This window comes from Zeus faber, assembly GCF_960531495.2.
Source record: "Zeus faber genome assembly, chromosome: 14".
NCBI classification, from domain to species: Eukaryota; Metazoa; Chordata; class Actinopteri; order Zeiformes; family Zeidae; genus Zeus; species Zeus faber.
The window spans coordinates 11,543,996-11,557,266 of NC_137200.1; the positions used below are offsets into that span (position 1 = coordinate 11,543,996).

The 13,271-nt window shown below is 43.2% G+C and overlaps 1 protein-coding gene across 2 annotated transcripts in view; it reads right to left on the reverse strand.

The window, feature by feature from the left end:
• Positions 1 to 1,938: 1,938 nt before the first annotated feature.
• dtx2 (deltex 2, E3 ubiquitin ligase) overlaps positions 1,939 to 13,271 on the reverse strand; it is a 32,615-nt gene continuing 21,282 nt past the window's right edge. Inside the window, exons 4-9 of one of the 2 annotated variants that reach the window (XM_080014088.1) lie at positions 10,374 to 10,607; positions 8,690 to 8,757; positions 7,943 to 8,110; positions 7,387 to 7,548; positions 6,743 to 6,832; positions 1,939 to 3,651 (exon numbers count right to left, since the gene is read on the reverse strand). In XM_080014088.1, coding sequence (XP_079870214.1) covers positions 3,412 to 3,651; positions 6,743 to 6,832; positions 7,387 to 7,548; positions 7,943 to 8,110; positions 8,690 to 8,757; positions 10,374 to 10,607 — 962 coding nt within the window. In that variant the 3' untranslated portion in view covers positions 1,939 to 3,411. The remainder of the gene's footprint in view (positions 3,652 to 6,742; positions 6,833 to 7,386; positions 7,549 to 7,942; positions 8,111 to 8,689; positions 8,758 to 10,373; positions 10,608 to 13,271) is intronic. The other variant, XM_080014089.1, reaches the window with a different exon arrangement.

Here is a 13,271-nt window from a genome sequence, read left to right on the forward strand (position 1 = left end):
ACTACATCATCGACTATGCAGTGTATGGGCAGCTGTTTATGTTGTTTTTTTCTTCTAGTGACAGCACCACTCATCTCTACACTTGTCAGTCAACCTCAAGGAGGAGTCAAAACTTCAGCCACACACGGTTTTCTGCCAGAAAACCCCCCCAGCGTCAATGGTGCTCGTGGCGGGGCATCAAGTCCCCCCCTAGACCCAGCGGGATTTGTTGTTGTTGCTGCTGCGAGTGGGTCGAACAGATCGCCCGACATCCGTGATTACACGGATCATGCTGCGTTCACACTCAACCCTGGTCTCCAGGCGCTTTTAAACACGGCCTCGACCTTGAACTCTCCGAAACTGAAGTTCCCTGCTCCCAGCAGCTTATCTCTTTGAGCCACTGAGCCTCTCTGAGCGTGGTCGTCTCCAATCATCTGACCTACCAACCTACATTCACAAAATTGAACCCGTGATGGCAGCGGCCGAGCCATGATGCCGCCTTTCGAAAGCTTGTTCGGCATTGAATCCTCGAAGTCTCCGATCCCTGTGACTCACGTACAGCAGCTTAAGTCTTTGAGCCACCGAGGCTTACAGGGTTGATTTAAGGAATTAGAATGATACAGAGCCTCTAGAAATTAACTGTTAGTGGGATTCCAATCTCCACGTATATCTCAAGATTCAAGATTCAAGAGGTTTATTCGTCACATATACATACTTTCATACATATATGCAGTGAAATGTCAGTGCAACGCACCCGGTGATTACACACAATATGTCCTAGACTGAACACGGTAGCTACCTAAGAATTTCTACTTGACGAACTAACTGATTCCTAAAACGTAATGCAGTAAGTCGAATACTACAAATAAAATAAAAATATAATCAAATAAAATAAAAAGTGTGAATGAAGTAGTACTTTAGAACAGTGTTTCTTAAGGTGTTCATATTTATTTCTTATTCATTGGCGAGACATCAGCTTGGTTGTGCTTATAATTATTTCTTGACCCGCCATCAAAAATGATTCTAATATGACTCCACCAACATGTTGATATAAAATAGCCAGTGTGCACGCAATTTGAAAAACAACTTGTGTGCACACTGGCTATTCTATATCGTTACACATACAGATGTAGATTGACGCCCACTCATAATTTAGGAAACATTTCCGTAATTTGTTATGAATGAAGGTAAAACGTTGCAGTCAGTGAAATGATACACGTGCTAAAACATGAAACTGTACCGTTGACGCTGCATTCAACTCAAACTTGGCTTCTGTTCAGGAGAATCCTGGAAACGAAGTTAATTTGCTTGTTTGGCAAACTTGTGAATTCTCCAAGGTACAACATGTATGTTAACATACTCAACTTTCAATGTTTATTAGTTTATTTATTCCTAACAAACTAGAGCTATCAGATCCAAAATTCCTGAAAAAATGAGTCAATAGCCCAATATGTTGTGCGTTTTGGTGTGCATATACTCCATCTCCATCTTCCACTACACCTCTGGCTGAAACCCCTTTAATGCAAATATATAGCTTTAGTTTGATTTAATTACTGTGAAAAATATTCAATTACAAATTTTCATCTCGAACAATCAACTTACAACGGATATTTGGGCACATTCCCAGTTCCCTTGGCCGTTCTAATATGTATTTACAGCGCTGATCTGCTTTCATTGGCTTCCTACCGAGAGCGTTAAGACACAAGGCGGGAAATTGGATTATAGGCAAGACCTGTATTTAATTTCATACTTCACCTGAATAACACGACAAATGAAGAATGGAGTTATGCCACCAAACCAACAGTAGTTTCATTTAAAGAACAGCATCATTCAAATTGAATAGAAAGAAAGGAGGACAGCGCTGCTCTGATGGAAGTTGTTTATTGCAGTTTGTTTTACCCACCCCCACCCCCAAATGATGCCGTGCATACATTTCAAAACTGCAGTATCCTACGCAGAATTTACCAGGGTGAAGAATTTGAAACGGACAACGGCTTGAAACTCATATTTTTGTTTATTTAAAAATTGACCTTTTTTTTTTGTCAACGCCTGGATGACCTTGATTGTCGCAGGGTTTCATGGGACTCGCTTGAGTGGCTTTGACAGTTAAAACCACCAAATGTCGGCGATATTTCAACTGTGTCAGAAGCGACTTTCCTGTCTGGATAAACTGCAACGCAAAGTTGTTGTTTTTTTCCAAGTACATTAAATGACGGGAAGAAAATTCCTCTTAAATCCCATGGAGGTAATTCAGCATTGTGAAGAAACCTCACACAACTGCTTTAAACATATGCTCAGTCAAATTATATCATGAAATAACACACACACACACACACACATATACTGTGTGTGTGTGTATATACATATACATACACACACACACACACACACACACACACACATACATACACACACATATATACGTATATACATACACATATATATGTACATACATAAATATATGTATACACACGCACACACACACACACACGCAGTATTTAAGTACAGAATGTGAGAGAAGTTATCTTTTCCATGTACATTTCGTGTATTTTCCTGAAGTGGCATTTGTGGACACAAGACTGTTTTTAACGTTTTTTTATTACTAGGTTTCATATTTACAAAGTATTGCCTTTTCCCATTAAGTAGGCATACGGAACATATCACTTAGCTACTTAATAGATTTTTCAGTGTGTCCTTGTGCTAAACACAAAATCATTTCAGACAAAAAGCCGCTCTGCTTCTTTTTCTTTGCCTTTTTTTATAATTGCATAACTTACCAATCGGACAGACAAACAAAAGAAAATAACCCCACCCACAACCAGACAAACCACCCTTTTTTAATTAGATGCACTGTAACAACTAAAGTGCTTGACATTTTTATTTCCCACATAAGCTGCCATTTTCATGACAAGGGTACAAGAGGAGCTCTTGTTGGAAAACAAAACAAAAAATTAAAATCAAGGAAAAAGAAAAGATCCTCCCAAAGTTTGTTTACTTTGAGAATGAAGCTCAGGGTCAAAGTGTGTGCGTCTGTTCTCCGTATTTCACAACCACACCCGCTCCACAGTGCCCCCCCGTGGTGCGGAATACAACAACAGCAGGAATGCGCTGGAGCGTAAACTTGGGGACGAACGTTTAGCGGAACGGATATAAAAACATTTTCCAGAGAAGAGCAGGAATTCTGCGTCAGCTCCCAGTCGCCTGTCGGCCGATGCTCAGCTTTCCACGTTTTTATGCGTCTTGGTTTGTATTCTGACGACCGCCCACCTCTCACCAGCGGCCGCAGACTACAATGCAGTTAAAGTTAAAGTCGGCTGGGCCTGAACGAACAGGGTTTTGGGGACGTTTTTATTCGTTTGCTAATTAGTGTTTCCTCTGGGAGTGGTCAGCGATGAACGGGAGGGTTTTGGGGGGCGGGGGCTTGGGGGCTCTCTAGCTGGCGCCCTGCGGGGCTTTCAGGCAGTCCTCGGTCACGCCCTGAGAGGCCAGCTCGGAGAGGACGTTGTCCAGGTAGTTGGGGTCTGGGTAGCCGTGGCCCGACAGGTTGGACATCATCTCGGTCTTGTGGTGGATCTCGTTCCACACCACCGTGTCGGGCTCCCCCGTGGTGCTGGACGTGCCCACGGTGAAGATGAGGCGCCGCATCCAGGCCACCTTCAGCAGCTCCAGCACCTGGAGGGGTTTCGGAGAAGGACAAAGTCACCCAGGGCACGAGTAGAATGACTTCCCGCCACCGACGGGATCCGTCAGAGCTCGGGAAAGGCTTTCCAGACGGCAGCATAGCTTTAAAATCGCCGGTCGGCAGCGCCGGCTACTCCTTTTGATTGAGGTTTCTTCTCTTACTGTCCCAAATCGCTGAAACAACACCAGCGTGTGTTGATGCCCGAAACCCCCATTCAACCTTCCATCGGGAAAATGCGGCACTAACAACTATGTTTTTGAGAAGCGCTTCTTGTATTCAGTTTGACTTTCGAGCACTTGATTTGACATTTCTTCTTTAGGCCGTTGAGTTTTTTGCCTCCGGTTGTTTCTTTTAATGCATTGACCCTTTCCAAACCCATCACATATTCATGTCTAAATTGATAACTTAAATTTAGGAAACCAAATGACTGAATACGCCAACGCTGATCTGTATTTCAAAGTCTGATAAAAAAAACAAACTAACAGGAATTCAAAGTTCATATTTGACAAAAAAAAAGCCAACTTAAGAAGCGTTTGTGTCTCTGCTACTGACTGGACGCGTTCCGTCGGGCTGAGATGTCGGGGATTGTCACGCACGGGTGGACAGATTCAATTTGGTGAGCAGCGCTTTTTCGATGAGGCCTGACCTTGAGCGGCAGCTCACCTTCAAGGAGGCAGGATAGATAATGGTTAAGAAGCAATCAGCAAATGACAGGTTAACCTGGTTCCACTACAGAGACACTGTGTTTGAATAACTTTTGTTAAGGAGAAGGAATCAGTAAAGGAATATACATTTTGAAAGATTTACTTTCAGATATTTTCCTTTGTTATTCGCGATGTCAGGGAATCGTTGTGTACCGTCCCTTGTAATATGTGAAAAGCATATTCCATATCGATGTGCGACATGATCATCGACGAAAGGGAGGCCATTTCTCAAATCCGTTTTTTGTTCCTCACTCAAGCGTGTGTCGTGACATTGGGGAACCCATGTGCTAGTGCCCCAGTACTGTGGAACGCCCTACCTGCAGAAATCAAGAGCTGCTACTTCTGTGGAAAAGTTTACATCAAGACTTTAGATTCAGAGTCCGCTATCTGGCCCCTGTCAGATGTCATTTGCTACCTGGATGGTGCCTGATGACCACTCCGCTGGAGGCGTCTACCTGCGGCGCTCTGCACCAGCAAATTCTCTCTCATATTGTCTAGCTTTGAAATTTCATAGTTCAGAAGTACAATATCCTATGATTTGTCATATTATTATAGTTGTTGCCCACTCGGCCTCTACTGCAGACCGGTCATCCTGAAAGGGGGATCCCTCCTTCTGGGGCATCTTCTCAAGGTTTCCTCCTTTTTTCACCCCCAAAGGGTCTTCTGGGAGTTTTTCCTTGCCCGGATAAGGTCAGACTAGGGGACACCATGATTTCTCTTTAAAATGTGGGTTTTGTGAAGCCCTTTGAGACTGTATTGTGATTTAAGGTCAATACACTGTAAATAAACTTGACTTGACTGACTCTTATCAGACAACAGTAGTCACTGCTGCCACCTCGACACACATTCTTCTATTTGACATTTGTATTCCTTCTCCCTGAAGATAGTATATTCTACCAATTGACCCGCCATCGTGGGTCAAGAAGACTCTTCTTTTCGTACGTATTTTCAATGGCGCAACTTTTTTTTTTTTTTGGGGATTGTGGCTCCATGCAAGCTGTGGAGAATTGAAACAGAGGCTACGGCTGTCAGAGGAGAAACAAACACGACGACTCTCCCTCCACCCGCTTTGACGTTATCGCCACCGCCACCACCACCACCACCACCACCACCACCACCACCACTTGATCCATTTCTAGGGGGACCGCTGGTCTAACGATATGAATAAAGATTCACACTAGGGCTGGATATCCGACAGCACCTTATGATACAAAGGGTCACAGTTTGATCAGAAAACAATTCAGTCCGATATTGATGAGATGGCTCACGATACGAGACTCGATCAATGCCTTCACATTTTGGAAATCATGACAAGTGCCACCACGTTTTCAGTAGATCTGACGTTCACTACAAAAATATTCCACGAAACAGAAAGTTTAATACAAAAATTACATTTTTCCAATTCAGTTGTGACTATAATTTAAACAGAAAACGGTTTCATAACTTCCAAAATGTCAATATTTACAATCTTCAAATGGATTCAGAAGGTTTAACAATAGGATTGGAAGTGTTGATTTTCTTGCTGAATAACAGGGCGGGACAAGCAGCTCGCCCACGCGGACCCAACTCCAGGCTGAGACAACTTTCAATTTAAAGAAAGCCTCTACGCCTCAAAATATCCAGATTTCTGGTGTGGAATCCACACAGCGCCACTGAAAGAAGGCTCCAGATCTCCCCAGAAATGTTTTCAAACCCAAACCGGCGCGACAGAACCACTTTGTTTTTGCCAGTGTAGTTAAGAGACGTCCATCAATTAAGCGCCGTCAGTAGCCAGCGCACCTGCAGAAACAAACAGCTAGAATGTGCGTTTGACTGGAGGCCAAATCTGAGAAAGGCTCCCACTGCGTAAATACACCTCCTCCATCATCTGCGGCCCACGCAGCAGGGGGGGAAACAACCGGCTCCATTGTTTCACAGCCAACGCACACGACGGGGAGGTTGATAATGCATGAAGAGACAGGAGGAAGGGGAAGGCAGGCAAAGTAATGGAATAAAAAAAAAAAAGAAGAGGATCACTTAGGTCTGAGCCAGACTTCCAGCCGCTCTTCATTGAGACTATTTATGGGAGCTGAGGAATGAACAAGGTGGGAAATAAGCTGGGCCGTTTCCGTGGAAACGAGGGTTAACGGCAAATACTAAAAGCACGCGGTGCCCCCTACTGACGCACGATCGGCAAGGAGGAATCTGATTGGCTCACGACAGGATTCAACTTTGAAGGCTAATTGGCTGAAAACGCAAAAAAAAAAAAATAATAATAATGCTTCGCCACGCGGCATCCCGCATACAATTTCGTGGCAGTAAAAATGTCCCAGGGAGCAGTTACTCGACAGTGTAACATCCCCATGAGACCATCCAATTTCAAGCAAACAGGGTTTACCTTCCTGCCCTTGTCGTTGTCCGGGAAGAAGCAGAATCGGGGGAAGCCCCTGCAGGTGTACGGCTGTCCGGGGTTCGGATGCTCAGGACCCTGCAGTGGGAAGGATGGTGGAAGGACATCCCATTACAGGCTCATTTCACTGAAAACTGCTTACCTACGTCGCAAAAAATGTTCAGTGAGAGTGCTAAGCTACAACACCGATAGGAGCTGATTTGGAGGAATAACGCGAAAGGATGTCTCCCTCTACTGCTGCTAATTTCATGCAACGACTGAGGGATACTTGGGCTACAACAGTTATCAGTCATTTCTTATCTGATGGAAAACAAATTACGGCAACTTTCCCCATTTCACTTACAAGCCGTTTAATCCATGGTTATCTATCCAACTATCAAGATTGAAATCAGTTTCTGACCCACTGATTACATTTTTCCTTGACAAGAAATTAAAGCTGTAGAGTAATTGGACATAACGCAACAGGGACAGATGCTTCCTCAGACGGGCACTAGGCTGTATGACCCGTGGCTTCTGCAAAGTCCCTCGTCCATTGGATATTTCTTTCTTGCCTCTGTAATGCGTGTACATTAAAAATAATGGAACAAAAACGCCAGATGAAGGCAATGCGGCTTTGTGGTGGGGACGGTTACCTGTATGCCCGGCGGTATGCTGTAGATGATCTGGATGGTGCCGCAGTCAGGGTGGCCAGGCAGCGACTGGGCAATGCTGTAGATCTCCATCTTGCCTTTGGGCTGCGTGCCCGTCTTCTCCCCATAGATGGTCTTGCACGAGGGGCACTGGAGGCTTCCGTCCTGCGTTTGTTGGAGAAAGGAAAACCGCCCCAAAATAAACAAATAAATGAAAAATTACACACACACAAATATATAAGACAGCATCTTACTTGACAACGTATTGGTCAAACTGTACGGAATTGAATTGTGCAATCGAACAACATATGTGACTTCTGTGAACCCTTTACCAAATTACCAAATCTCTTGTCCATTTTTTTGCTGTTCCAGTACAGTGTGTGTGGAAGCAAGCGCAGCCTTTCTAAAAATCAGTGAAGGAAAACCAGACTTTTCGTTGGAGCTCACACACGTGCCAAATTTGATCAACATGGTTTAGAAATGGGGAAAAAACACTGACCACCTGTCGGATGCTCGTGACTCAAAAATAGTATTTCACATTCCTGTTGTACTGTCGTACCTTGGTTCCATTGTTGTACATGGCCAGCATGCAGAGCATGTGCAGGACGTGTCCGCACTTGACGAACTTGCCCACTGTTTCCGGCAGGACGGTCGGGGCCCCCTCCTCTGTCGACACCGTCTCGTAGCCGGACGGGTTGGACAGATGATCCATGCAGATAATGCAGTCCTGGGGGGGGCGGGGGGTTATGAGACTTTAATGAATCTGTATCTCTTAAAGGAACCACACTGGTGTCAAATTGAGTTACTAGTCAGTGCACACATTTTATATTGGCACTGACCATTGTCCTGGTGATAGCTCACATTTATAGATTTTTTTTATATTGTCAGGTTCTTGGAAAATTCTTAAAGTATGGTGAGAAAAATCAGGTGTCATATTGCGTTTCAGCCCGTTTACTAGTGTGGTTTAACACAGAACTTGTGAAGTTTATCACAGAAAAGGACAAAACAATTCGCCAAGAGATTTTAACTCTGGATGAATTGGGGTTTGTTTTTTTTTCCTCGCTCACATTTTGGACAGAGCATTGTCTCTGAATAACTGCAGGGAAAAAAACAGTGTTAATGTGAAAATGCAATTTGGCAGTCAAATTTGATCAAACTCGAAAATACAATTGAATATATTAATAATATGTAGAAATATAGACCGGCATTCATCTGCAAACAAAAACACAATAACAATAAATAATATGATAATAATAATAATGAAGACTCCTTATCAACAAGTCTCTGAAAACAGCAAAATGTTTACCTCATCCGGCACCTCGGCCACTGCCTCCATGTAGCGCTGAATGACCTCTTTGGGTCTGTGGGAGGAAGCTGAGGGAGGGAGATGAAGAAAGAGCAAATGGGATGTTAAGGCATGAACTGGCTCAAAACAAAAACTCGACCACGTGTCCAGCCGGGCCGCCGGAAAGAACGCCGCGGTCTCGTGAGGTTCTGGTCACATGAGATGAGATGGGATGAGATGGGATTAGATAGGATTTTCTTTAGACATGATCACTTTTTCCCCCCTAGCTCTGACACACACAAAAGTGACGCAACTGAAGATCAAGTCACCAGTGGAACTGTAATATTCGCCTTGGAAAAACAAAAAAAACAAAACTCCGAAGCACATCAACCGTCACTTCGGAAGAAACTGGACAGACCGTGCAAAATAGAGCATGCAAAAAAACTAAAAACTCGACTTCCGGAATTGACAGAATCAATCAAACAGTTCTAATGTTTAGTGTGACAGATATGGTTGCAACAGCGATGGGGCTGTGTGCAATTACACTAATCACCCATCTCTGCCAGTCTCCATTACACATGCACCCGTGTGAGTGTCAAGTCCGTTCTGGAATCTGTAACCCAAGTAAACGCTTGGCTGTTAAAGTCCAGATTGTGAATGTCTGGGAGGGGAGGAAATGTTTGGCGTTTCCAAAATAGTTAGATAAGACTTGCAGATAATACCCTGCAGGGATTTGGTGTTTAGTCTCATTTGGTGGATGTTGGTGGGACACATTTGGTGTTCACAAAATCTATTTGATGTATTAATGTTGAATTATTATTTTTTCTAAGTTATTTTCCTTTTTTAGTAGTGGACTAGGGTATCAGAGGCAGATCGATGAACAAAATGTTTGTTTGTGCAAATTGTGATGATGAAGAAATTAAGGGAAAGGTATGCTGTAATTAGCCAGAACATAAGAATGCAGCATTGAGATGACAAAAGGTAAAATATTAAAATATTTACATTTGCAGGGTTCCACCGAAATGGAATTGGTTTCTGTGAAGGGGGCCTTTAAGCATTCACACACATCTAAGGTTTATCTATATGCCGGATCAGTTCAAGCGGGAGCTCTTCAGTCAACTAAATAATATGTTCGGCTGATGCTACACTGGACAACATTTTATATGAGGAAAATAAAGCAAATGACAACAACTTATTGTCATAGACGATGGGCAATGACAGATTAGCCCCAGTTGCCGAAAACATGTTCAGGTCCTTCAGTGCATTTTCCTAGATATTTGATCAGTGTCTTAATAGCCTTGAACTTGCACTTCGACAGCTATAATAGCAACCACATAGCCCCACCATCATCCAATAGACAATTTGAGTTGGCTGGTTAAGTTAAGATTATTGCCTGCTGATAGCTAATGACTGCCAATAGTAAAAAGAAAATAAAAAAATAAATACATTTCAAAGGCAAAACTTTTTCAGGCTGCCAGCTAGCAGCTATAGTCTCCTGAGACAGGAATTAAAAGGCAAACTCTCTAAATCTAGCCTGGAGGAGGCACGCGAACCACAGAAAGATGCATGATGGTCCAGCGTGTGGCAGACGCTTGCTGGTAGGGGGGTGGACTTGCATGGGATGGGTGGTCGGACCAGCGGATTGGAATGACAGCAAACGGGGAGGCAGGGTGGAGGAGGATGAGGATGGTGGCGTGGTAGCTACCTCTCCTGTGCTGCCTCTTTGCCCTCCTAACTGAATTGCCGCTGCTGCCTGGGCCGCCGGCGCCGTGGGCCTTGCTGGGCCTGTTGCCTGAGGGTAGAAGAGGAGGCGGGAAAGAGAGGGCGGGGGCAGGAGGTTGCTGTTGCTGTTGTTGCTGCTGCTGCTGCTGCGGATGGAGGGGGGCGCTGGTGAAGTGCACGCCAAATCCTACAGCTGACATCAAAATAGAGGCCATGCCTAGAGCGGGGCGGGGGGATGCGTTGAAGGTGGCATTAGGTGAAAGGAGGAGGGAAGGGGTGGGGTAGGGGTAAAGGTGAAGAGCCAGTGGAGGAATGCGGGAGGGAGTAAGGAGATAGAAAATCAAGGGTATGAGATATTTAGGACAAAATAAAGCACTAATGGGAGAGTGAGGTCCCCTTCGGGGTATCTGAACAGTGAAGCCATATGTTTGGTCATTTATTCTGGCACAATGTATTTAAAATAAAATGATCTCTAAAAAGTTATGGCTTCATCTTTTCAGATTTGTGTGTACTTGAATCCTTACTGGGTGAATATGTTCAATTTGAATTTAATTCTTATTACTGCCAAAAGTATTACATAACAAGGATGTAATTTGGATAACATCAATTTCGGTTCAAAGTTTAGCAAGTGCCCAACCTCACATTGAATATGTTAGTCCCCCATCTCAGGGAGCTAAATATGAAAAATTAATAAAAATGTAGCAATATTTTTAAAGTGTTCATATTTCCTACTTAGCTGTAAATAATTTTAATTCAGTGGCTGCCTGGTGCACTCAGCCATCACAAGACACTGGCTACCTTCCCTTTCGATGCTCTGCCAGGCCTGTTCTGCAGCCATCATCAGTTCCTGTTTTGTGTCAGGGCCGCTGGCCTTCAGTTTTGTCTCTAGCAAAGGAAACGCATCCTGGATCAGATTCAACCTAGCTTGTATTAACCTCAATCACTCCATTTCTTGCTTTGAAAAACTCCTTGGTTGCTTTGACCGTAAGTTTTGGTTCAGCATTCTGCTGCAGGGTGAAGCCGGGTACTCTGACATCGGTTTGGTTTAATCTGGGATAAAATGTTTCTATACACTTCAGAATTCTCGTTGCTGCTGTCCTCAGCGGTCACATCACATACCAAACGATGACAAATCAGCCAGCTCCAGGCACAGCTCAAGCCATAAAGATTGTTTCACAGATGTGGTGATATGCTCCTGTCCTTCCCAATCTTTCCTCTACCCATAACTCTGGAACAGCGTAATGGACTGCATCGGTCCACTTTGTGCAAGAAAGTTGTGTTTTCAAGGTTTACCAGTAGTTTTAATCTTACTATAAACCCTCTGAGGTTCTGTAGGTGTTTTATTCTCAGTCTTAGACACATCTCACACAATGGGAGTATTTTTTGGTCATATACTATAGTATTCTGTGGACTACCAGGTTATTTGCTATTGCAGAGTTCTCCAGTAAATTCCCGCTTCTGTAAAAATATATCTCAATCTATGTAATCACATAAACATATATGCACACACATAATGAGGAACACAACCTCATATATCCTCAGTCAAATATCTTTATTTTCCCATGGTTTTTCAAACCGTCCAAATGAGAGTATAGTCTGTCTGCTATAATCTTTTCGGAATTTCACCCCGATGCAGCTGCAAGAGCAAGAACAACACCTCACTGTTCTTGGTGTGTCAAGAGTTTACCTTATCTTAAACACGTATAAATCTGTGACGCCAAACTGACCATATATTCTCTGACGCCCTGAAAATAAACTGTTCGCCTCAGAGAGCTGCTTGAGAGCACATCTCTGACCCAACCCTTGTACAAGTAAAAACCAGTGTCTGTCTGCCTCTTTAATTAAAACCACCAACTGACAAACTGCAGATTAAAGCGACCCTTTAATTTCTGTAACACTTCTAAACAACACAACATTGTTTGATTGCTGATTGATTATTTTTTTGCCTCATATTAGTTTGTTTTACTGGCAGACGCTTCTTTGGTCCTCATGTTGAGAGATAAGGGCAAAAAACTCCAGGTACATACCAACCCGAGAATTTACAATGTCATGATACACAACACCATGAAAGACCTGAGCAGCCAACTTTCAATTAGCCTTTGGTCCCCAAATAACTAACCAAGTATAAAAAAAAAATGCAATTTCTACTGTGTTCACTTGACATTGATGCAAATTAAAGCAGAAACTTTGCAATTGTAGTTTAACCTAATAGATTAACCTTATATATCTAATTTACTGGATTACAGGGCCAAAACAGCAAATAATTGCATCACTGTCAGCAGACATACAGACTGCATTGGTTGCACTCGGTTCAGAAATTAGATGATAAATCTGACTTATGAGTTTTTATGTTGAGAATTTAAAACACCTGAAGGATATCTTCACATCCAACCTTAACTTTAAGTTCCTCAAGTGTTGCCTACTCCGTGTGCAAATGTGTCTCTATGTAAGGGAAAAGAGAAGGTATATATAGCCATTTTCACACATGCTATCTATCCCTGAAATGTTCCAGAATGTTCCTGCATGGGGTCTTGTATGAATATGAGCAGTAATCGATATTCTGGAAAATCTGTACTTGCAATTTCCCCACCTCAAGATCTTGTTACATTTCTGGGAAAATGCCGGTACGGCTGTGTTGTGAATGGAAGCAGTAACATTGCTGGAAAAAGCATATGAAGTAGGGGTGGAGCCGCATCTACCGGACACAAATAGTAGGATTTTATAAATATTTATTTCATACAAATATTTAAAAATGTGATCGGGGATGTTTTTCTCTAGGTTTTTTGGAAAAGAAAAAAAAAAGCCCATTGAAAAATGGCGAGTCCGATCCGACCCGTGGTGCTTGGCTGCAAAGAGGAGAAACTGAAACACGTCCACTCTA